This window comes from Entelurus aequoreus, linkage group LG18 (assembly GCF_033978785.1).
Source record: "Entelurus aequoreus isolate RoL-2023_Sb linkage group LG18, RoL_Eaeq_v1.1, whole genome shotgun sequence".
Classification (NCBI taxonomy): Eukaryota; Metazoa; Chordata; class Actinopteri; order Syngnathiformes; family Syngnathidae; genus Entelurus; species Entelurus aequoreus.
The window spans coordinates 22739208-22766271 of NC_084748.1; the positions used below are offsets into that span (position 1 = coordinate 22739208).

General features: G+C 40.0%; 1 protein-coding gene across 3 annotated transcripts; it reads left to right on the forward strand.

Moving 5' to 3' along the window:
• Window positions 1–325: 325 nt before the first annotated feature.
• On the forward strand, window positions 326–6658 carry LOC133633545 (uncharacterized). Of its 3 annotated transcripts, none has more exons than XM_062026100.1 (5): window positions 326–1285; window positions 2598–2637; window positions 3495–3940; window positions 4061–4369; window positions 5698–6657. In XM_062026100.1, exons 1-5 carry the CDS (start codon window positions 1282–1284, stop codon window positions 5802–5804), a joined length of 906 nt encoding a protein of 301 aa, XP_061882084.1. In that variant the 5' UTR covers window positions 326–1281; the 3' UTR covers window positions 5805–6657. The 3 variants fall into 3 exon arrangements, with proteins under 3 accessions (XP_061882084.1, XP_061882081.1, XP_061882082.1); XM_062026098.1 differs by lacking the exon at window positions 326–1285 and adding an exon at window positions 2031–2133 and having other exon boundaries at window positions 5698–6658; XM_062026097.1 differs by lacking the exon at window positions 2598–2637 and having other exon boundaries at window positions 5698–6656.
• The last annotated feature ends 20406 nt before the right edge of the window (window positions 6659–27064 follow it).

Below are 27064 nucleotides of genomic sequence, written 5' to 3' on the forward strand. Positions count from 1 at the left end.
GTCCAGACCCAGTCGTCTTCAACGACGATGTCGCGGAGAACTGGCACATTTTTTAGCAAGAATATGACATTTTCATTGCTGCTGCTCACTCGGACAAACCTGCGAAGACCCGTGCATGCATCCTATTAAACCTCGCTGGTCCAGAAGCGATCGAGAGGGAGCGCTCGTTTGTGTATGCGGCAGAGGTGCTATTCTCGCTCCTGCCGAGTCGCGGGAAGATCCCGAGAGCCTGAAGAGGAAGTTCAGAGAAATGTGCAATCCGCAAACGAACAAAACAAAGAAAAAGCACAAGTTACATTTGAGAATTCAAAAGCATGGAATCATTCATCAGTGATTTCAGAATCAGAATCAGAAATACTCTATTAATCCCCCAGGGGAAATTAAAATTAAAATTTGAAGATTAAAGCTAAAACATGTCAATTTGGAGATCTAACTGACGAACTCATGTGACAAAATTGTATGTGGCATCACAAACGACTCTCTGAGAAAGACATTACTGAGGGACAGTGAATTGAATTAAGTCTCTATGTATGTGTGGCAAAGCGGACTACGGATAAACCAAATTGCAGTGTTACATGTAGCTAACAAACTGGAAAAATGACTTTATTAGTTTGTTTAGTACTTAAAGAACAGCTGAGAATGCCACCTTGGGAAAGTCGCCCTAAGGAAGTTAGGTAACAGTACCCTAATTGTAATGAGGCCACACACCTCTAAGACAGCAATGGGCAAGCTCATCCTACTGCATATGCTTTAAGATGCAAATAGGGATGGGGAGAGGGAATAATCATAACATTCTTGTCCAAATGAGGTGACAAATACCAGTCCAAATTTGTATACTCAAATACAACATTTTAAACACTTTCTCTTTTGCACTCTCTCTTTCAGGGTGTTTGGTATTCGTCAGACGGGAGGACAGTTATACCGGCAAAATCTTTACAGGTGCAGACATTTTGTCAATATATGAAGCTCCTGTGCAGATCTTAGATCTTAGAACAGGAGATTCTGTTTTAGCAAAGTGGTCAGATGGTAAATTTTATAGGGCAACTGTTGAATATATTTCAGGAAAAGATCAGACTCAGTCACCAAAAGGCTGCCAAACTCCACAGGAGTCATTTTTAAATATGTTGGAAGCCAATGAGCCATCACACTCAACATCAGGGTCTGACACCATTACAGTAGATCAGAACCCACTGTCTGAACATGATAGTATCACAGCGCTGAATCTATCAAGTGATGGGGAACTTGTAACAGGCAGCAACACTGTTGGACCACCACCACCCTATGGGTAAGCTTGACATTTATTACCTCATGCCTATGGGGCTACAAGTTCAAAACTTTTAATCTTTATAAAATCAAATTTGGTGAATTTCCAAACCAAAAAAACAGCATTAACTGAAATATTATTTTATCTGCCATCAAATAATTGTTTCAGTAAATAGTATGAGAATGACAAATGCAAATATTTAATGTATTTAATTGCCCAAAACCCAACATCTGTATCCACTTTGATTTCAGGATTAAAAGTTCTGAACTTCTGGACCCTGAAAACAATTATTTGCCATCATTTTATTACTTTTTAACCATGGTCAAAATGTTCATAGAGTGTAAATATCCACTCTACAATCTCATGTGTCAAAACTAAGGAGTAACAAAATGAACATTTCATGTCATGGTTACAATTGTTATCACAGTATTGATGAATGTGCTCAAGAAGTACTTGAACACACTGAAATCTTATAAACAAGTTTTATTGAGAAAAAAAAATTGTTACACAATATATACTTTCTTAATAGAAGAAATCTAAGTTTTTAAACATTCAGTTTCACGCCAAAATATAAATTCCGCATTTTTTAAAATTAAATAAAAATATATACAAATATAAATAAAAGTAGTGTAAGGATGGGAGTTGAAGGATGAGTGTCAAAAAACAGAGCTAACTTTGCTTTCTTATCAGCAATAGAGCATTAACGAAACACCCATGGGTTCTCAGAGCAACACACAACACCGGAAATGTGTCCCGTGAAACCTGTCCGACCGGAGCTTTCAACAATAATAAAAGTTCCATGGATGAATTAAGTAAACAATATCAAAAAATAGGATCCAAACAACATTTGTGGAACGCTCGCCTCGGCCGTAGGTACTTGCTGTTGCTCCGCACTGATTTTCAGGACAGGGAAACCAAAACAAGTTTGCTAGTTAGCATAATTAGCATCATCAAGCTAGCTTACTTGTTGTTGATACTGTTACGTGATTGGCTGTTGGTGTGTCCCTTCCATTGCTCAGTAAATACTGTTAACTGATTGTCTTGTTATAGTATGTCCCTGCCATTGCTCAGTGACACTTCCTGTTTTCTGTTTGCTAGGTTCTCAAAGCATGAGTGACCTAATGCAGCGAATCTTGCTTGCTCGAATATTTTATCAAACGCATTTAATATTGATATGATTATGTGTCTATCGCGATATATATTTATTGTTTTATTGCCCCGGTGCTACATAGTATTGATTATTTAAAAAAAACATTGGGGCTTGCATGGGAGCACTACGTGCGGATAGAAATGTTACTCTTTTTTGTGAATTTTCCTCTTTTTTTTTTTAAAGGTTGCTCACATGCCTGTACTTCCTCCGTGAAAGAAAGGAGGTAGGGCGGAAATCTCAATAAGCAATAGTTTAAAAAACATATTTAAACCAAATATAAGTACTGGTTTGACAGTTTATACTTAATTGTACATTTCATAAATAATCCTGAGATATATAAAGTAATAACTTTTTGGTGATAGTCAATGTTATGTATAACTTAATATTAAAAAATATGTCATAACCTGTTAGTTGGTATTGTTGACTAAGTGAGTTGTCTATTTCCTTGCAGTCAAGATGATTTCATCTTCAGTATTGGTCCAGTTCCTTTGTGTTTGATGTGAAATGTTTCTGTTTAGGAGTACTGTACAGAACGATTATAGATATGGTCAATTTTGGTCATGGTACATTTATTTTCATTATTGGTACCGTGCATCATAGAGTAAGGAGAACAAATAATTTATACACTGCTGATTTTGTAGTTCGAGGTCTGTTACTTATATTATTATTATTATTATTATTAATAATATCATTATAGGCACACTTCAATTGTAAGTGATAGAATCCAAAACAAAAATCCGTAAAATCACATTGTATTAATTTTTAAAAAAAGTAATTGATGTGCATCTTATTGCATGAAATCCATATTTTATACTTCAGAGAAGTAGAGGTAAAAAAGAGGACAAAAATGCAAATTACCTGAAAATCATACAATGTCATTTTTTGTTTTGTTTTATATTTTACAGAATCACCAGTCTATTAAATACTTGTTCTCCTTTGGCCGCTGGAAGTTAAAATGCGGGTCAATTCAGTTATTTTTTTGTAGTTCAGTATTTCTCATCTCTTTTGATATTGCATATATATATGGACAAGTTGGGTTTATAGAATGGTAATCTATGGTTCAATGAAATTTCATGATAGGTTTACCAAAGAGGGAACCATCGGTCCATCACCCTACAGCGGCAATACAGCCATACCATCACCGTATGGCCTCCACATCAATTGTCAATTTCCCTATGGGGGCCATACATCTAGCCTACCACCGTATGGCCTCAACATCAAAGGTCCATCTCCCTACGAAGACCATGCATCCTGCCCATCACTGCATGACTTCAACAGCGCTGGCCCATCACCAAATGTCTACAACACCTTTGGTCCTTCACCCGGCGTACACAATCCACCTGACAATAAAAACCCAGCTTTCCTGGCACCGGACAGGAGAGATGCAGGCAACCCATCTGTCGAGGACACTATCTCGTATCAACCGCAGGCAGAAAACTCATGGACGCCATGTGATGGATGTAGGAAGGAGTTCGAAAAAATCCTGCGAGAAAAGCAACGAATCGAAGAAGTCCTCTTGAAAATAGGCAAGTAATTCATGCTAATATGTTCATGATGTAATTGTTTTGTTTACTTAAATTTGTGATTGGGCCTTAACACATTCTTTTCTCATTCTGGTATTGTTTGTGCTATTTTTTCCCTTTCAGATCCGGGCCAAGTCAGAGTACACCAAACTCTCTGCGACCTCGTTGGAGACAAATACAGCGACGGCCCTCCTCAACAATCGGGCCAGCAGATGCTCTTTCCTGAGAGCGGCGTATTCATATCATCGTTCCGCCTTGCTGCCATGAGTCATGCTTCAAAGCCCAATTGTATGCGTTTATTCCACGCACTTTTTGACCACTTTTTTACAGTTGAGGAGTGTCAAAATGCTGTCCCTTTTGGTCGCCCTGGAAACAAACCTGCAGGAACAGGAAAGCGCATCCTTGACCGGAAAAAAGTTGAAGGAATCCTAAGTAAGTTTTCCCAAACTGAGGGTGTTTTCAGGCCAAAATTGTGTAACAATAGTTAAATAGAAGTTCAATATGAGAAAGTTTGATCCCTTATTGATTACAGCACACTAGAAGCATAACTGAATGTTACATAATTACAGTTTGTGATTGGCCAAAACACTAGCTTTGTGATAAGCAATATAGTGTTATGTCCATCAACTTGAAGTGTGGTTGTGTGTATTAATGTACTGTATGTTCAGGGTTTCCGCAAGGCATTAAATGGATTTTGCGTAAATTAAGGCCTTAAACGGCAATAAAAAGCATTAAATGCATTGTCCAGAGGCCTACAATTGTAGGACATGGGCGATAGTCAATATGTTAAACGGTAAATGAAAATTAACTTAAGAACGTTACGGTCATCGACATTGCTACGTCTGTCTGTGTTTCTTTTTTTTAGCTGTAGCTGTTAAACTGCATACAAGAGGTATTGTAAGGTGGGAACGCGACAAAAGCACTGCCTCAATACGGCAAAATTAAACTGCACTGGGGGCCTACAATTTTCCATTCTTTGGTCACTGTAGGCGTGTAGTCCTTAACTGTGACACCATGTCAGGATAATGGGGAAGCTGAGCTTTTTTCATACACGACTCGTTTATTTCAATCACCTTCACTTCAACACATATGAGCTAACTTTGCTAACATTAGCAACTGTCGTGACGCAGGCACCTCAAGTGATCTACGCTGGCCTAGGATGGACAAACAAGGCAATTTTCACAGCAGACCACAACTCTTTTATTCTCTGACGTTCCCACAATAAATGAATACAAGACATGACACTTGATACATAACTTGCTATTTACTGTAAACATTTTAAACAACAGAGAGGGTGTAAACTACAATATATTCAATATGTTTAATTGACATACCTTTTTTTTATGCATCTTATTGGCATTTTTCCAAATATCGTTCTGTATTTTTCTATGGCCATGCACAGTCAAAACACCAGATGCTACTCCAGAAAAATAAATAAATACAAATACATTCTCCAATTAAACAGCTTTGTAAGCCAATTCTAATACACTAGATAGTAACAGTTAATATAAACTTTTCAACTAATTAACTTGTCTAATGCTTACAACTGTGTATACATATAATTGTAAGCTTTTGACTATATATAATAACTATATGCAGTTGCACATGGGCATTACATTTTTTTAAGTACCAAAAAAATGGGATTAAAAAGCATTAAATTAGATTTGCATTATTATTATTGCATTGCATAGATTTGATACCTGTAAAACTCGGATGTGGCAAAATTACGAATGCCTGATTATTATGTTCTTGCCTTACAGCGTATGTCCTGAGATGCGGTACCCTTCCTGATTGGGACAATATTGAGGAGGCCAAGCTCAAGAAAGCTTTGGTAAACAAATGTCGGGCCAGAGCAGGTTTTAAGTAGGCCCTTGTACCTGCCAAGTTCATTCTGGGGTAGGATGTTTCCTTTGTAAACATGTTAATATTTTCGTCTGGGGTTGCACATTAATTAATTTAAAAAAAAAAAAATGCCGTATGATGTAGCTTTTAGTACCACGTTATACTGTGACAATGCATATTGAGCTGTGCTGTGTCTCGCAAATTTGGCACCGATGCAACCTCACTAACAAGCTAGCGGCTAATATCCCTTCACAGTACAAAGCTGTTTCCAAATAAAAAAATAATACAACTGGAAATGACGCAGTATGTTACTGCTTACATAATCAGGTATGTTAGTAGTAATAGTAATTCAGTGTTTGTATTTGAGTGGGCCCCAGACCCCTCTGTAGTGAAAAAGTTGGTCGGGCCCCGAGGTAAAAAATGTTAAGTATCCCTGGTTTTCAATGTGTGATTATTTTTTGTATGTAAACCAGTTCCAAACAGCCCGGTTACAATTTTATAAATGTATTTCAGTTTTTGCTTGGAATATTTAAAAAATGGAAAATGTTGTCATTTACTCACCCTCTTACTGAGATGAAGTCAAGTGGGGTTTTTTTTAACTACGGTACATGGTTTGCTCAACAAGGAGTTAAAAAAACTACACCTGACTTTTTCACGTGTGGGGCGGTATAGCTCGGTTGGTAGAGCGGCCGTGCCAGCAACTTGAGGGTTTCAGGTTCAATTCCCGCTTCCGCCATTCTAGTCACTGCCGTTGTGTCCTTGGGCAAGACACTTTACCCACCAGCTCCCAGTGCCACCCACACTGGTTTAAATGTAACTTAGATATTGGGTTTCACTATGTAAAGCGATTTACATTTACATTTGATCTTAGCGCCGCTTTCGACACTGTTGATCATAATATTTTATTAGAGCGTATCAAAACGTGTATTGGGATGTCAGACTTAGCCTTGTCTTGGTTTAACTCTTATCTTACTGACAGGATGCAGTGTGTCTCCCATAACAATGTGACCTCGGACTATGTTAAGGTAACGTGCGGAGTTCCCCAGGGTTCGGTTCTTGGCCCTGCACTCTTTAGTATTTACATGCTGCCGCTAGGTGACATCATACGCAATTACGGTGTTAGCTTTCACTGTTATGCTGATGACACTCAACTCTACATGCCCCTAAAGCTGACCAACACGCCGGATTGTAGTCAGCTGGAGGCGTGTCTTAATGAAATTAAAAAATGGATGTCCGCTAACTTTTTGCAACTCAACGCTAAGAAAACGGAAATGCTGATTATCGGTCCTGCTCAACACCGACATCTATTTAATAATACATCCTTAACATTTGACAACCAAACAATTAAACAAGGCGACTCGGTAAAGAATCTAAGTATTATCTTTGACCCAACTCTCTCGTTTGAGTCACACATTAAGAGTGTTACTAAAACGGCCTTCTTTCATCTCCGTAATATCGCTAAAATTCGTTCCATTTTGTCCACAAACGATGCTGAGATCATTATCCATGCGTTCGTTACATCTCGTCTCGATTACTGTAACGTTTTATTTTCGGGCCTCCCTATGTCTAGCATTAAAAGATTACAGATGGTACAAAATGCGTCTGCTAGACTCTTGACAAAAACAAGAAAGTTTGATCATATTACGCCTATACTGGCTCACTTGCACTGGCTTCCTGTGCACCTAAGATGCGACTTTAAGGTTTTACTACTTACGTATAAAATACTACACGGTCAAGCTCCTGCCTATCTTACCGATTGTATTGTACCATATGTCCCGGCAAGAAATCTGCGTTCAAAGAACTCCGGCTTATTAGTGATTACCAGAGCCCAAAAAAAGTCTGCGGGCTATAGAGCGTTTTCTATTCGGGCTCCAATACTATGGAATGCCCTCCCGGTAAAAGTTAGAGATGCTACCTCAGTAGAAGCATTTAAGTCTCATCTTAAAACTCATTTGTATACTCTAGCCTTTAAATAGACTCCCTTTTTAGACCAGTTGATCTGCCGTTTCTTTTCCTTTCTTTTCTACTCTGCTCCGGGGTGGACCGCTAGCCTGTTCATTGGATGGGGACATCTCTACGCTGCTGACCCGTCTCCGCTCGGGATGGTTCCTGCTGGCCCCACCATGGACTGGACTTTCGCTGATGTGTTGGACTTTCACAATATTATGTCAGACCCACTCGACATCCATTGCTTTCGGTCTCCCCTAGAGGGGGGGGGGGGTTACCCACATATGTGGTCCTCTCCAAGGTTTCTCATAGTCATTCACATTGACGTCCCACTGGGGTGAGTTTTCCTTGCCCGTATGTGGGCTCTGTACCGAGGATGTCGTTGTGGCTTGTACAGCCCTTTGAGACACTTGTGATTTAGGGCTATATAAATAAACATTGATTGATTGATTGAGTCATTAGAGAAACGCGCTATATAAATATAATTCACTTCACTTCACAACAACAAAGTGAGTACTTGGGGTTAAATTAATTTATATTTGTATTTGTTTTACTTTTTGTATATTGTTTTCTATGTTGTTTTAATTATTGTGAATGTCAATATGTACATTATGTTTGTAATAATTAACTACATTTAAATTGATGTATTTAATCTATTTTATATCTTATGTTTTGTATTTTTGTTTAGCCAAATAAAGTTATACACCTTTCAATATTTGAGTATTTTTTTTACTGTTATTTCTAATTAAGTCAGATAATTGAACTCTCAATTTGTTCTCATTATTCTCAAATTTGAGATATGATGGCTTTGTTAAGACATTTAAGATAAATAATCAAGACATGAAAGAGACATACATACGATCTCTTTTATTGCTCATACATCTCATTTATTTCTATTTAATTCTCCTTCAAAATAAATGAGACATAATTGAGATCAGTGTCATACATATATGAGCTCTCCTCAGTGTATCCCACTTCTCAAATATTGCTCAAATGGTTGTCTCAACTCAACCTCCTTTGTCTCAGTGATGTCTTGTCTGTTTTTAGCTTATTTATTGCTCCTAAGGGTCCCTTAGGAGCAATAAAAGAGAAACAATTGATCACAGAATTAGACAGATATGAGAAGCTCAAAATGTTCTCAAGATACGAGATCAAGCAACAGATGAGCAAGCACATTTTTGCTATGGGAAAGTATCAAACACATAAGAATAAGTGATTATTACATTTTAACAGAAGTGTAGATAGAACATGTTAAAAGAGAAAGTAAGCATATATTAACAGTAAATGAACAAGTAGATGAATAATTCATTTTCTACAACTTGTCCTTAATAATTTTGACAAAATAATAGAATGGAAAATGACACTCTATGTTACTGCATACGTCAGCAGCTAAATTAGAAGCCTTTGTTTGCTTACTTACTAATAAAAGACAAGTTGTCTTGTAGGTAAACATATGTTTAATGTACAGTAAGATTTTTTGTTGAAATAAAGCCAATAATGAAAAATGTTGTGGTCCCCTTTTATTTATAAAATTACCAAAAAGTATCAAAATAATTTTGGTACCGATACCAGTACCAAAATATTGGTATCGGGACAACACTAATAGTTACACAGAAATACATACCGTAGTAAGTGTTTATTTACATACCTTAAATACATACCGTAGTAAGTGTTTATTTACATACCTTAATTGTTTTCAAACGGTGGTTGCAACACCCCAGTAAAACAGCTGCTCAAACAAAACAGAAAAGTCATCGATGTGATGATTCATCCTCTTCCTGTGTTCTGAAACCACTGAAGTTGCATTCTTCAGTGTTAGTTAGAAGCCCCAGAAGTACTCGGTCACACGCCTTTTCAGTCCCTCTGTCTGTGTCGCTCCCAATGTCACTTTCATCTCGAGGCAAAGTTACCTCAGAAGTTGTGCTGTTCTCTTCATGCAGCAGTCCAGCCTTTCAAAATCTGTTGGTGATCGTGGATTCTTTCACACTGCTCCACGCGGTTAGGATCCGCTGGCAGATGTCAGAAAAGGATGCTCTTTTGCATGCGGACATTGAATGTGAATCATTTCTTGCGGTCAGTCATCGAAGCCTCCTTTGACGTGTTTGCGTTTGTAATGCACAACACAATGCGATAAAACACCGATTGGTATTGACTGAAAAACATGAACAATCATATTAGAGTATCTGTAAAGTATTAGCCCACATTTCAGCATGACATTCTGCATGTATCATGATCAATATAAAGTGTGACTCGCTCGATGGACAGTTGTGCGTTTCGTCCAGCTTGCCGGGGAAATTTTGTCTGGTTTATTTGGGTGAGCACTCCATTTATGTGGAAAGAGATTGTCTTTAAATTTGACATTTGCAGCTTCGAATCGCTTTCACCTCACTCTCTCGGAGTGTCAGAAAAGGATGCTCTTAGCATGCGGACAGTTTTTGTGAACCAATTTTTGCAGTCGGTCATCGAAGCTTCCGAACTAATTTTGGAGTTCCACTTTAAATGATGTCGAGTGGCTGCAAAAACTTAGTTGTACCTCCAGTTTGAATTGTGTTTGTTCTCCTGATGGCTGCTTTCACAGAAACTGTTAAATGGGCCGTCATACTGTCCAAAACAACTTTTTTTCTCGTGAAAAATCCTCTCTGGTGCTTGCCATAGCACTGCGTCAGCCACTCAATTATTAGGCTTCCCATCATCCACATTTTTTGAAAACTTTTACAACTATGTCTTTCGGGAGTTCTTTTGGCATAGTCATCCGCTTAAAAATCACCATCAGCGGAAGCTTTTGTTCGGATTTGATGCAGCTTCAAACGCACGGGAAATTCGCCCTCTCATGGCCAGTTGTTTGTTTGATGTACTTATCTTGTTAACAGTCCTAGTTAGCGGCAGGTCAATCGTCAAGGGTACTTCATCCATATTTATGATGTCGTCTGGTTCGATGGAATTCTCGGTTATTTTTGTTTCAATGAATTTGTTGAAGTTTGCAACTTTATCTTCGTAGCTGGGAGGCAGTAGCTGACAGAGAGTCGTCCGCGTCCTGACAAACAAGCCTTTCCGTCCATGAATCTGAAACACAATGACGGTCCACCTTTACATTTGTCAATATCCATTTTGCTGGCGATTAATCTGGCTTTCAGTTGGATCTTCACAGTGGATAAACCTCGGCCGTCTGCTCGCTGTGTGCAGTCCTCAAGAACATTTTCAAGTTCAGGCCATCTGCTTTTATTTCCTCTGAAAGCTTTTGTTGTCTTTTGGCATTGAATCAGTTAATTACTTTGCCGTCTCCAACGTCTCACCATTAGTTCATTATCGCCAAGCTTATGTGCAGAAGCTCTATTTCCTTATTGCATCGACAGATTGATGGCTTTCAACTTGAAAGCTGCACCATATGTTTTTCTTTGTGTGCTTTCCATGATGAGGGTGTGAAAAATATTCTCTGTGTCGTGCCTGTCAAATTGCGTTGAGTCCATCAAAACTCAAGTATATCCAGCTGCGGCCACACAGAACTACTCTACTCAGTGGCCTAGTGGTTAGAGTGTCCGCCCTGAGATCGGTAGATTGTGAGTTCAAACCCCGGCTGAGTCATACCAAAGACTATAAAAATGGGACCCATTACCTCCCTGCTTAAAACTCAGCATCAAGGGTTGGAATTGGGGGTTAAATCACCAAAAACATATTCCCGGGCGCGGCACTGCTGCTGCCCACTGCTACCCACTGCTCCCCTCACCTCCCAGGGGGTGAACAAGGCGATGGGCCAAACGCAGAGGACAAATTTCACCACACCTAGTGTGTGTGTGACAATCATTGGTACTTTAACTTTTAACTTTAACTTAACCTACTGTAGGTCTAAGTCGCGCCTACTGTAGGTCTAAGTCGGGCCAACTTTAGGTCAAAGTTGCGCCCACTCTAAGTTGCGTCAACTTAGAGATGTGCCCACAGGGGTGACAACAACAAAAGTGAAGTGTGTCTTAAACTAAAGTGAAGCTGGAGGGACAACATGGAATACAGAAATAAAATAACATATAAATACTGCTGAAAATAAGTTAAGGTTACCAGAAGGGTTAGGTTTGGGTTTTGGGTAGGGTTAGGGCGGGGGTCAGCAACCCGCGGCTCTTTAGTGCCGCTCCCTAGTGGCTCCCTGGAGCATCTTTAAAAAATGATTGAAAATGGAAAAAGATGGGGGGAAAATTGTATTTTTGTTTTAGTATATTTTTTATTTGAGGACCAATATAACACAAATCTTCTAAATTGTTAGAAAGCCCACTGTTTAATATGTTTGTGTGTAGGCTTCACTGATGAAATATTTGGTGAACTATGTTTTGTCCTACTAATTTTGGCGGTTTTTGAACTCACCATAGTGTGGGCTGTGATGCAACAGTTTGTTTACATGTAAAGTATTCCACTCCTTTTTTGTCTAATTTTGTCCACCAACATTTTTATGCTGTGCTTGAATGCACAGAGGTGCGCTTTGTTGATGTTATTGACTTGTTTTAGTGCTAATCAGACATATTTGGTCACTGCATGACTGCAAGCTAATCAATGCTAACATGCTATTTAGGCTAGCTTTATGTACATATTGCATCATTATGCCTCATTTGTAGGTATATTAATTTATTATCCTTTACATTTATCCTCTTCGTATACAATTTAGTTGTGCATGTCTCATTACACATTATCTGTATGTAATATTGGCTGCATTTCAGATAGTTGTTTGTGTGCCATGTTGTTCCAGACCACAGCAAACATTAGCAACATTTCTGTCAACGAAGATTTGCTTCAACCTGCCACACATAGTCATTTTGATAGTAGGCTAATATAGACACTTACGTCATGTGTTGCCTTCATTATAAGACTATATACGGCTTCTCATTTTTTGCAGCTCCAGACAGATTTTTATTTTTTTATTTTTGGTATAATATGGCTCTTTCAACGTTTTGGGTTGCCGACCCCTGGGTTAGGGTTTGGGTTGGGTTTAGGGTCGTATATAGTTAGCCGAAAAAGCAATACATTAAACAACTGGAATAATAATAACCAAGGATGCTTTGCATTAGCCATCTCGGATCATGTTACAAATAAAGTGTCCACTGTGGGAATGTCTTTAAAAAGTGGTTCATTTCTGTTGTCATCACCCTTGCAGGCGCAACTAGAAGTGGGCACGACTTAAAGTGCGTCTGCGGCCGCAGCTATACCCTTCACCCAAAACTAGCGTCTTTTTCTTCTTGGCATTGACCTCTTGTGTCTGTCTCAATTTTTGCACTTCCTACATGCACAGCAATCAACCAGCTGCAGCCATTTATGAATAATTCACCCACACCCAGTCATACCAATAGTCAGCAAGAACATACAATGACAAAGTTCAACAGAATCCATGTTTACGCAGACCGTGCACTTAAAAACACTAACCTCCATGGAGCCCGACCATTCTGGGGCCAGCACTCTAGCCGGCAGCTCTGCACCCTTCTCAGGCCACCTCTGTGACTGCCTTAGCAATATGCGGCCACCTCAAACTATGAAACTAACTTCAAAATACGGAGCCGAACCGTTCTCAAATAACTTCTCCGTATCAGATCTCTAAATAGATCGCTACTTGTTGTCCAAAAGCTGTGTGAAAAACGCTGTGCTACTACTGTCAATGCTAGGAAGTTGTGGTCGTGAGCATTATTCTTTGTTGGTAAGTTAGTGATAACTTCCATCCATCCATCCATTTTATACCGCTGGTCCCTTTCGGGGTCGCGGGGGGTGCTGGAGCCTATCTCAGCTGCATTCGGGCGGTAGGCAGGGTACACCCTGGACAAGTCGCCACCTCATCACAGGGCCAACACAGATAGACAGATAACATTCACACTCACATTCACACACTAGGGCCAATTTAGTGTTGCCAATCAACCTATCCCCAGGTGCATGTATTTGGAAGTGGGAGGAAGCCATACACACTCCACACAGAAAGATCCCGAGCCCAGGATCAAACCCAGGACCTTCGTATTGTGAGACACACACACTAACTTGACAGCTTCTAATACTGTAGTTTGAGCACCAGTGTTGAAATAATAACTGATACATCTTTGTGTGTGCTTTATTTCACTTGAAAAATTTTTATATCAACTTTGGTACATTTTTAGGTTTTTGTGCTTTTTCTTATTTGATTTACTTTTTTAATTTACTCTCAATGGTAATGATATGTTAAACTAATCTCTAGTGTATTTGTATTTTCACTGCATATGCTTTAAAACTGGCAGGGTAAAACAATTGTATTGACAATTGTGATACTAATCAAGATCGGATGATATAAAAAAATAACATGATACTTTTAGTAGATGGCAGTCACACATTACAGATACGTAGGCACTGAAGTTGATGCCTGTTCAATAAATGATGCTACCAATTACCGGTATGCAAGCCACATCAAAACGTTTTATTTTATAACTATAGATTCAAATGAAAGAAAAACATCTTCACATTTTTACAAAAGCCCAGGCTATGATCATATCCCCCCCCAACCCCTCCTCACACCGCCGGCCCTGGAGACTAACAGCATTTGACATGATAAACAGAGATGCTGTCATAATATTAGGTCACAGTACACACACAAACTGTGGACACACGTGTATAAACATTTTGGCCAGAGTGTCAATAAGACAAAGTTATAAGCGATGATGACTTTCTGCCCTTTGGCAAATAAACACTTGTGTCAGAAACTCTTCTCAACTGTGCATGTAAAGTTGAAAATTTATTGCCAAAATGTGTTCAGAGGCAAGCTGTCAGGAGGGTTGTGCCGAGTTATGTGTCTCTACTTATCGATCTGTCCTGTTCTCGCTCCTAGATCAGATGTTGATGTTGATTGACTGTGTAAAAACAAGGTCAGGTTGTGAGGAAGACAGAACGAGAGCAGATAGGGAAACATGATCTTTTTTCAACTCTTTGTATATTTATCTAGTCTAACAAACACATATCTTCCTTGCCTATCATGAAAAGTGAAGTAAATTGTTGACTGGATCTTTGATTCATCTTTTGGCCCATTTACTGTCGGTAGTGTTTTTTTGTTGTTGTTGGTTTGTTTGTTTTACTTCCATAATCAGACACTATTTAAATGCAATTTGTATTACATTTGTCTTAATGGTGGTTTTGTTTTGGGATCCACTGTTGTAATTGTATATGTATATGCAGAGGTGGGTAGAGTAGCCAGAAATTGTACTTAAGTAAGAATACTGTTACTTTAGAGATCTATTACTAAAGTAAAAGTAAGGAGTTGTCACCCAAATATTTACTTGAGTAAAAGTAAAAAGTATATTGTGAAAAAACTACTCAAGTACTGAGTAATTGATGAGTAACATGTTCGTTTAATGATGACGGCAACAAATAATGCACAAAAACATAAAAATAGCAATGAGCAAATTCAAAGCCTGGAATATCTCTTAAGCAACTAAAACAATAATATATATTAAATAATAATACATTGAAATAAAAAAAATTAAGGCAAATTGAGCCACAATAACTTAACAGCACCATAGGCTCAGTAGGCATTCATTGATTGATTGATTGAAACTTGTATTAGTAGATTGCACAGAACAGTACATATTCCGTACAATTGAACACTAAATGGTAACACCCCAATAAGTTTTTCAACGTTAATCAATTACTTAATAAATGACCAAGTCGAGGTGATCTACCTCATATATACATATACATACACACACACATATCATATATATATATATATATATATATATATATATATATATATATATATATATATATATATATATATATATATATATATATATATGTATATTAGAATTTAGTATTAATATTAATATACATACATTTATATATACAGTATATAATTTATATTTATTTATTTTGCCGTTTTTGTTCTCATGTTAAAGGTGTTTTAATGAATATACATGCATGTTTAACGTATAGATTATTTTCTTTCATGAAGACAAGAATATAAGTTGGTGTATTACCTGATTCTGATGACTTGCATTAATTGGAATCAGACAGCAGTGCTGATAACGTACACGTTTTCAAATGGAGAAGAAAAAAAGTTCCTCCTTTCTGTCTAATACCACATGAAAGTGGTTGGTTTTTGGCATCTTATTTGTCCAGCTTCCATATTCATATTTATACACTTTACAAGAAATACATTGGCGGCCAACTCCGTAGCTTGCTAGCTTGTTTGCGCTGGCTTTCGGAGACTCTTATTTTGTTAGCGCAGGCGCGATTGAGCGGCACTTTTATTGTGAAGACAGGAACTGTGCGGTCAGTCTTTAGGCATTTGACGGGAAGTACGGTTCAAATAAAAAAGTGTCTTTTTTCCTTCACACTTTTGATTGATTGATTGCAACTTTTATTAGTAGATTGTGCAGTACAGTACATATTCAGTACAATTGACCACTAAATGGTAACTCCCGAATAAGTTTTTCAACTTGTTTAAGTCGGGGTCCACGTGTGACCTCCTGGCTCTGTTTGATTGGTCCAACGTCAACATTGACTGCATTCTATTGGTGAAACGGAGTCCAACGTCACCAGTGACTGCATTCTATTGGTGAAACTGAGTCCAACGTCACCAGTGACTGCATTCTATTGGTGAAACGCAGGCATGCATAGATCCTACTTTGAAGGTCTGTCTGACAAACCAAAACAAACAAAGCGTGCATTAACAGATCGATAAAAATCAGTAAGGAGTAGCGAGCTGAATGTAGATAAATGGAGTGGAGTAAAAGTCTTTATAAATATACTCAAGTAAAAGTAAAAGTATGTTGCATTAAACTACTCTTAGAAGTACAATTTATCCCAAAAGTTACTCATGTAGATGTAATGGAATAAATGTAGCGGGTTACTACCTACCTCTGTGTATATGTACCTCGGTTTTCCTACTCCCTATTTTTCGTATAATTCAGCTTTCGATGAAAATTAGTGTCAAAATATTGACCCAGTTTTCGCATAAGTCTCTTTTATCATACTGCCCAACATTATTTATAATGAGAAAAAAGGCTTTGGTTGTTGTGTGATTCTATTTTTGTCTGACCTTTTAAAACAGTTTACTAATGACAACTGAGGTACTACTACCGTATTTTCCGGACCATAGGGCACACTGGAATAGAAGGCGCACTGCCGATGAATGGTCTATTTTTGATCTTTATTCACATATTAGGCGCACCGGATTAGAGGGCGTATTAAAGGAGTCATATTAATATTGTTTTTTTCTAAATTGAAAACATTTTCTTGTGGTATACATAACATGTAATGGTGGTGCTTTTGTCAAAATGTTGCATGGATTATGTTTTACAGATCATCTTCAAGCCGCTTTCTGACAGTCGCTTCCGGATGCGCCGTTTTGTGTGCGGTCTTATTTACGTGGCTCACCTACGGCAGCGTCTTCTCCCCGTCATCTTTGTTGTAGTGGTGTAGCGTTGTAGCGTGCAAAAACGACTGTGTTAAAAGATGGAGCAAACTGTTTTATTGACTTCCCGACTTCACTTAAATCAATAATGGAGCAGCATCTCCTCATCCGGACACAACCACAGGAAATGTGTCCCGTGAAAAACCGTCCGACCGGAACTCTAATAACTAAAATTCCTTGGGTGATAAAAGTAAACTCACTACACCGGTATGTTTTAGCGCTTTCATGGCGAGTTTACTGACAGATATAAGTAAGAACTTTACACTACTTTATATTACAAATGGCAACAGCGGAGGATGAATGTCACATAACAAAAAGATAGAGAAAAAGAAGAAGCTTATCAACTACAGCGTCGGCGCTGATTTATGCAGATCCCAAATACAGATCAGCAGGTACCAGAAGGTAAGAAAAGTTGCCTTTGCATAATATTGCTGTGGAGGTCTTGCTTCTCCGGGTTCTCTGGACCACCAATGATGGACATTACAGCCGTGTTCATCTTTGCGAACAATAATTTATTTTGCAATAAAGTGTGCTTTTCAGCCATGTTCAAGTTTCTCCACCATCAACAACCTCCTCTCCTTCCCGACCGCTGCCTTTAACAGAGCGACAGGTGATCAGACAAACACTCACAGCTGTGTCATCTACGCACCTGTCACTAATCTCGGAGCCGATCCTGACACACCCCGCTTCGCTGCAGCCCCCCCCCCCCCCACATACCTCCACCGCCAGACTCAGGCCGTAACGCCGTCTGGCCGCGCCTACCCCCCCCCCCCCCCCCCCCCCCCCCCCCCTTGAGGGAGCGGGAAAGGAAGTCGACCACGGCCATCTGTGCACCCGGTCTGTGAATCACTTTAAAGTTGTAGGGTTGCAAAGCTAGATACCAACGGGTGATCCGCGCTTTGGCATCTTTCATGCAGTGGAGCCACTGGAGGGGTTTGTGGTCCGAGCAGAGGCTGAATTAGCGCCCCAGGAGGTAGTATCGGAGGACCTCGACCGCCCACCTGATGGCGAGGCACTCCCTCTCCACTGTGCTGTCCCTTCCGGACAGCTTCCAGCTGATGTAGAGGATGGGTCAGTCGACGCCCTCCACCTGCTGGGACAAAACCGCTCCCAGTCCTCTGCCCGACGCGTCAGCCTGCAGACAAAACGGGAGAGAAAAATCAGGCATGTGCAGGACCGGCTCCTTGCATAGGGCCTTCTTAACCCTCTCAAACGCCTGCTGGCACTGCGCCGTCCACTGGACCAGATCTGGAGCACCCTTTCGAGTGAAGTCAATTATTGGGCTGGCCAGGTCCGCAAACCGGGGGATAAACCTCCGGTAGTAACTCGCCAGACCCAAAAACTGCCTCACCTCTTTTTTTGTCTTGTGGGTTGGGCAGGCCGCAAGCCGCACCTGCCCTCCTCCCAAGTGGTATCCCAGATACTGTACTTCCCTCCGGCCAACTGCACACTTTGCCCGGTTGGCGGTGAGCCCTGCCTGTCTCAGGGACTCGGGCACTTCCCCCCCCCCACCCGCCCCCGCCGCATGTGGTCTTCCCAGCCGCTACTCTGGATGATGACGTCATCCAGGTAGGTAGCCGCGTATGCAGCGTGGGGTCCCAGTACCTGGTCCATGAGGTGCTGGAACGTGGCGGACGCACCGAACAAGCCAAATGGAAGTGTCACAAATTGGTACAAACCTTCCGGAGTGGAAAAGGCCATTTTTTCCTTGGACTCTGGTGACAAGGGAATTTGCCAGTAGCCCTTGGTTAAATCCAGTGTCGTGAAAAAAACGAGCAGTGCCCTGCCGATCCAGGAGCTCGTCGACCCGAGGCATTGGGTACGCGTCAAAACGTGATATTTCGTTCACCTTTCGGTAATCCACACAGAACCGTACAGACCCATCCTTCTTCCCTACCAGAACAATGGGGCTGCACCACGCACTGTGGGATTCTTCTATTACCCCCAATTCCAGCATGGATTTTAAATCCTCCCGAACTACTTTGCGTTTGTGTTCAGGGAGCCTATAGGGCCGAGACCGCACCTTAATGCCCGGGCTGGTCTCAATATGATGCTGGATGAGGTTTGTGCGCCCGGGCCGAGGGGAGAACACATCAGAGAAGCGCTGCTGCAGCTTAGCAACATCCGCTCTCTGCGCTAACATGAGCTGATCGTCACAGAGGAGGGGAAAGGGCAGACCAGAGCGCGGGACCGCTGGCCCGAACTCCTCCTCTTCCTCAACCACCGTCACCATGGAAACAGGCTATGCCTCCTTCTATGCTTTCAGGAGGTTTATATGATAAATTTGGGTGGCTCCGCCCCGGTCCGATAGCCGGACACCTATTCCACATCACCCACTTGCCGTGTGACCTGAAAGGGTCCTTGCCACCGGGCAAGTAATTTTGAGCTGGATGTTGGAAGTAACACAAGCACTTTTTCTCTCTGTGAACATTTTCTTAGCTGAGTCCCCCTGTTATACGCGCACTGCTGACGTTCCTGGGCACGGAGCAATTCTCGCGTGACTAGTGCCCCACATTGGGCGCCAAATTGTGGAGGTCTTGCTCCTCCGGGTTCTCTGGACTACCAATGATGGACATTACAGCCGTGTTCATCTTTGCGAACAATAATTTATTTTGCAATAAAGTGTGCTTTTCAGCCATGTTCAAGTTTCTCCACCATCAACAACCTCCTCTCCTTCCCGACCTCTGCCTTTAACAGAGCGACAGGTAAACAGACAAACACTCACAGCTGTGTCATCTACGCACCTGTCACTAATCTCGACGCCAATCCTGACACACTCCCGCTTCGCTGCAGGTCCGCAGGCCCCGCCCCCCCCCTCAATTGCGAAACAAAACGCCAGATAATATGTCTGACCTTATACATTTACCAGAATAATACTCGTATGTTTAATGCGCCAACAATTCTTCAAGCGGTGCGGCTTCATAGCTTACCAAAGTCATACTAAAACATTTTGATATATTTTTGAGCGCCGTGTGTATTGTTCTATATTTTCAATGGAACATTTAAAAATGTTGGTGTTGTTTACTTGAGACTTATGTTTGACTGCCATCTACTGGTCACACTTATCATTACACCATATACCAAATAAAATCGTCAGCGTCCAGGAAGAGTTGGTACTGCAGGGAATTCTGGGTATTTGTTCTGTTGTGTTTATGTTGTGTTGCGGTGCAAATATTCTCTCGAAATGTGTTTGTTATTGTTGTTTAGTATGGTTTCACAATATGGCACATCTTTATGACAGTGTTGGCGTTGTTTATACGGCCAATCTTAGTGTGACTTGTATGGCTGTTAACTAAGAATGCCCTTCATTAACTTGTAAATTTGCTGTTCAAAATCAGCGTTATCACTAAAATTAGCTACGATCATACAGAGTGGCAGCTTTTCTTGACATCTTCTACTTTAAGCAATTTGCACCCCATTCAACACTAAGCTATGAGGTTGGTAAGCTTAACCATACCTAGCCCTTACATTGGGCGCACCGGGTTATAAGGGCACTATCGAGTGGTCCGGAAAACCCTATACTACGAATCAGGATGCTGCAATCATTCAGTACCCGCTGATTTCCGCAAACAAGTACATGATCGGCCAATGCCAATGACAAAAGCCAAACCTCTATGGCTGATACTTTATTATAGTCCATCGGCTGTCAAAAGTGACTAGCAGCTTACTGGATATGTTAATAATAATGGAACAGTATGGCACTTTTCTAGCCACTCAAAACACTTTACAGTTAGAACTGAGAAAGTGATCATTCATTCATGCCACATTCACACTGTGATAGTGGTAAGCTATATTTGTAGCCAGAGCTGCCTTGGGGTAGACTGATGGAAACGAGGCTGCCAATTTGAGCTTACAGCCTCTCCAACCACCACCAAACATTCATTAACATTCAAACACCATTGTGAGCGGCACTGGGAGCAATTCAATTAATTAAAATCATTCCTGTTTTCTTTTTCAGGGTATACAAGTAATCTTGGTGAACCAAGGAGCATTTTGCTTGGACGCCTATTCCTCCAACAAATCAACATACAAGCAAATTTTCGTTGTTGTCATGTGCCATCAAAAAGCAACATTTTTGACAGGGTTTGGATGTTCAGAGAGTATGGGACTGCGCAAAATCTTACTTCTAAAATCCCAGAGAAAAATGGGTCCCAGTAATTGACAATTTTGTGCGACGTTAGCAAGTTTGCCTCCCATCGCCACAGAGCCCAATTGGATCATATTTTTGCAAAGAAAGTGATTTGTATGCAAAGTGACAAAGATTACTTTACTTCTGGGAATGATCGTTTACAAACTCAAGTTTAATGTCAGCAAATGTCAAGAACTGTGTAAGATCTAATATATTTTTTATTACTTCTGTTTTTTTGGTCACCAGTATATCGGTTTCTGTTCTTGAGTAGCAGCTATGCGTAACCATATGAAGACAGCAGTTCGACACATCGGTAGTGTTGATACCAATGGTAGTATTAGTACACGATTGCTACTAGAGTAGGGATAGTCAATATTTGCGGCTACATTTCGAGAAAGTTAACAGTTTCATTCTGTATATTTCGGAGAACCAGTAGACATTTTGATTTTGGTCAAAGTGTTTTGTCAGAGTTACAGAGGCATCGTGCTGTTTTTTAAGGACTTCCTGTGAAATAGCTAGTCAAAGATCATCTCTATGACAGCACCCTGTTTTTCACAATCTGCTGCAAGAATGTGAGTCTTTTTTTTTTACTGAATTTGCGGGCCACCAGTTGAATAGTCTAAATGATGAAAAAGAGAGGACCTAAAATGGAACCATGAGGAACACTACAAGTATAACTAAGGACGTTGGACAAATGAATACTGACTGCATGGGAAGTAAACAAGCAACAGCAACACCCTGGTTACATAATTCAAAACAAATGTGTAACTTAAAGTGGTGCTTTATGCAACACCTCAGTTATGCAAATCACAATGTTGGACCCGAATGTTGTATGTTTGCTAGCAAGGTTGAAATGTAAATTTATGGATCTGCCAATGTGTTTACAGTAGTCCAAATTCCTCTATACAACAGAAGCACTCTATTTTTTTTTAGGAATTTGTTTTCAACATGTTTAGCGAATCTGGCTCTTGTGTCCATGGGTATTTGGCATGCCAGTGGGTTCTGCACTGTGGTCATCTAGTCACATACGCCAGGCCATTTCTCACCATCTCCAGTTCCCTCTCTTCAGCAAATGTCAATTGTTTTCCTTCTGGCTGGCAGGTCTTGCAGCGACGTCCACCCCATCTTGGTACGCTGGCAGCTCCATTGCTTTCCCATTTGCACCACCTGAGAAATTATCTGCTTCTCGTGGTTGTATTGAACTGAATTTTGGGATGGTCGGGAGACTGACAGGAAACCAGGCCTTCTTGGGTAAATTCTTTGTACTTTACTGCCGCTGTTCTCATTGATCTTACAAAATGAGTCTTTGATGAGTGGTGACTTAAGGAGACTTTCTCAAAAAAGTTGAAATATTGTCTATGGATGTTCTCATTCATCTAGTTCATTGTATTCTCAGGGCTTTCAATCAATCACAACTGGATTGTTTGGTTTGTCATAGAAAACGTTTTGCCTCTCATCCAAGTTGGCTTCATCAGTTCATGCTCATAGACTTAGATTGGTCAGATCTAGATTTAGATCACACTGATGAAGCCCACTTTGATAAGCATAAACACGTCTTCAAAGACAAACCAGTCTATTGCGATCGATTGAATGCCCTGAGAAGTTAAAATATTGTTAGGCTATCAAGAGCACTCACCATAAATGTAATAGATTTCAGTTAATCATGTGACTGAGTTTGAGTTTATTTCGAACATGCAAGCATACAACATGATACATCACAATTTCCAGTTTCTCTTTTCAACATGTTCGAAAAGGAGTAGGAAGAAGCAGAGTTTATTTAATCCTACCCCTTTTCTTTACATAACAGTTGCTAAAACTTTTTGTTCACTTCCTGTTCACAATTTATTCACAATAAACTCCATAAGTAATCACAATAAAAATAAATAAATAAATAATTGTAAGAATTTAATAATAATAATTGGTGAAGTAAGTCATATTTCATATGATGAGATAAGTAAGATTACTTTAAGAATGCATGAATGGATGGATGAAATAAATTGAGCATGTTTGTCATGGTTCTTCTTCTTTGTACTTTGTAAACACTTTAAGTTTGAAGAGTTTCTTGAAGTGGATCATATTAGTACATTGTTTGATTGCTTTGCTTAATCCATTACATAATTTAATTCCACATACTGATATACTGAAGGTCTTAAGTGTTGTACGTGCAAACAAATGTTTTAAATTACGTTTTTCTCTAAGATTATATTTCTCCTCTTTTTTTGAGAAGAATTGTTGTATATTCTTGGGTAGCAGGTTATAGTTTGCTTTGTGCATAATTTTAGCTGTTTGCAAATTCACTATGTCGTGGAATTTCAGTATTTTTGATTAAATAAATAAAGGGTTTGTATGTTCTCTATATCCAACATTATGTATTATTCTAACTGATCTTTTTTGTAACACCGTTAATGAATGAAGTGTACTTTTGTAATTATTTCCCCATATTTCTACATAGTAGCTCAGATATGGTAACACTAACGAGCAGTAGAGAATATGAAGGGATTTTTGGTCTAGAACATATTTTGCTTTATTCATTATTGACGTGTTTCTTGCAACTTTATGTTGTATATTTTTTACGTGAGATTTACAGTTCAATTTATCATCAATCATTATACCTAGAAATTTGGTTTCATTTACTCTTTCAATTTCTATTCCGTCTATTTGTATTTGTGTTTGACTTTCTCTTCTACTGTTACCAAATAGCATTATTTTAGTTTTACTAAGATTCAACGATAGTCTGTTTTTGTCAAACCATCTTTTTAATTTGTTAATTTCTTCTGTTACTATTTGTATTATCTCCTGTGTGTTCTCTCCTGAACAAAACGCTGTTGTATCATCCGCAAATAATACTAACTTTAAATATTTTGTAACTTTACAAATGTCATTTATATAGAGATTGAATAATTTAGGTCCTAGTATTGATCCCTGAGGTACACCACAGGATATATTTAGCGTTGTAGACGTGTGTTCGCCTAGCTTCACGTATTGTTTCCTGTTCGTTAGATAACTTCTTATCCAGTTTAAGACTAACCCTCTGATGCCATATTGTTCTAGTTTTTTGATTAAAATATTGTGATTAATTGTGTCAAATGCTTTAGTTAGATCCATAAAAACCGCTGCCGCACATTTTTTACTATCTATTGCAGGAGTCACCAACGCGGTGCCCGCGGGCACCAGGTCGCCCGTAAGGACCAGATGAGTCGCCCGCTGGCCTGTTGTAAAAATAGCAGCACTTATCAGTGAGCTGCCTCTATTTTTTAAATGTTATTTATTTACTAGTGTGACAGTCCTAACTGTCGTGCGGGTTCTCAGGACCATCCAGGGAAGACATTGTCGTGAGACGGTTTAGACTTCTTTATTATTTCAATCAGAGTCTTTTGCGTGCTTTTCAGCAGCTGCCTTTTTTCTCACGTGAGTACATGAATGGTTTTTCTCTGTCCGCCGTCTGCTTTTCAGCAGCACGTCGCCGTCGTTTGCGTGGTAGCAGGGGATGGTTTCCTCCCGTTCGCCGTCTTTCTCCGCCTCCTCCCTTGATGTTCACGTCTCTCGCCCTTTTATACGGTCCAAGAGGGTGATTGCACTGTCCACAGCTGCGCGCTCCACGCACCTTATGCTGATTGCGGCGTCGCTCCCAGCTCGCCCCACCTTGCCGCTCGCTCGTCCACGCCACAACTAGCAAGCTGGTCTCGCTTTGCTCGACATTTTTAATTCTAAGAGAGACAAAACTCAAATAGAATTTGAAAATCCAAGAAAATATTTTAAAGTCTTGGTCTTCACTTGTTTAAATAAATTCATTTATTTTTTTACTTTGCTTCTTATAACTTTCAGAAAGACAATTTTAGAGAAAAAATACAACCTTAAAAATGATTTTAGGATTTTTAAACACATATACCTTTTTACCTTTTAAATCCCTTCCTCTTCTTTCCTGACAATTTCAATCAATGTTCAAGTATTTTTTTTATTTTTATTGTAAAGGATAATAAATACAATTTAATTGAAATGTGAAGTGAAGTGAGTTATATTTATATAGCGCTTTTCTCTAGTGACTCAAAGCGCTTTACATAGTGAAACCCAATATCTAAGTTACATTTAAACCAGTGTGGGTGGCACTGGGAGCAGGTGGGTAAAGTGTCTTGCCCAAGGACACAACGGCAGTAACTAGGATGGCGGGAGCGGGAATCGAACCTGGAACCCTCAAGTTGCTGGCACGGCCGCTCTACCAACCGAGCTATGCTGCCTGAATTCTTCATTTTAGCTTCTGTTTTTTCGACAAAGAATATTTGTGAAATATTTCTTCAAACTTATTATGATTAAAATTCAAAAAAATTATTCTGGCAAATCTAGAAAATCTGTAGAATATGAGGCTTTTGCCAAAGTTGCAGAAAAGTACTCTCAGGTCATAAACAGAGTTGGGCAAGAGTTTGAGAACAGGTTTTGTGACCTGGATCAGCTTGAGCCATGTATGTCGTTCATTTCTAATCCTTTCATGAACTTGGACAGTTAAGTGCAACATTCAGTCTGGATGCTGAACAGGTGGTGATTGAAATTGTAACACTGCAAAATGACCTCCACCTCAAAGCCCACCAGGCTGCACCAAACTTTTGGTGCCTTATTGACACAGAAAAGTACAGTGGTGTATGCGCAGCAGCTATGAAGGTTGCAAGCCTGTTTGGTTCAACTTATCTTTGTGAATCAGCCTCTTCTGACATGAACTTCATCAAGAACAAACACAGAACACGCCTCACTGATGCACATCTGCAAGACTCACTCAGAGTTGCAGTGTCAAGTTACACACCAGAGTACAACACACTAGTCACCAACATCAGCATCAAGGAGGGTGACTCCCTCATTACAGACAAAATGGAGGTAGCTAGCAGACTTAACACCTTTTTCACCAGCATAGCCGCAACTCTTGTCAACAAGCTGTCCCACCACTCTGGTCGCTTTGGTGTAGAACACATTAAAGCCTTCTACAGAAAGCTAGGAGTATCCAACGATGATTTGAAATTAGAAATGGTCACAGCTGATGAGGTGTTTAAAAAATTGAGCACGCTCCACCCAAACAAGGCTACCGGCCTTGATAATATTCCCTCCAGATTCCTCAGGGACTCTGCCTCCATCATTGCCCCGATCATCACGCACATAATAAACCTATCAATTACACAAGGCCAAGTACCAAAATATTTTAAGATAGCAAGAGTAACTCCCCTCTTTAAAAAAGGAAGCAAATTGGAACCTGGCAACTACCGACCTGTTTCTATTCTCAGTTCCATTTCGAAAGTAATGGAGAAAATAGTTTATGAACAGGTCGGTAGTTACCTTGCCACTAATAAACTCATGTACAAATTCCAATCCGGCTTCAGAACTAACCACTCCACTGACACATGCCTTCTCTATCTGAGCGACCACATCAAACTTGAGGTGGACGCGGGCAAATACTGCGGCATGGTCATGCTGGACCTTCAGCAGGCCTTTGACACCGTTAACCACGCTATACTGTTGGATAAACTCAGAGCAATCGGATTTAACAAAACCTCATGGAGCTGGATGCAATCTTACTTGGAGGGGAGGGAGCAGGTGGTAGAGGTAAACGGCACCGTGTCGTCGCCCCCCCCCCCCCTCTCGGTGAGCTGTGGAGTCCCCCAAGGCAGTATATTGGGACCTTTACTGTTCCTAATATACATAAACGACATGTCATCAGCATGCGACTGTGAATTGTTTTGTTTGTGGATGACTCTGCCCTGCTGGTATCCGGCAAGGACAAGTCACAGGTGGAGAAAATCCTCAGTGCTGAGCTCTGTAGAACTTGCAC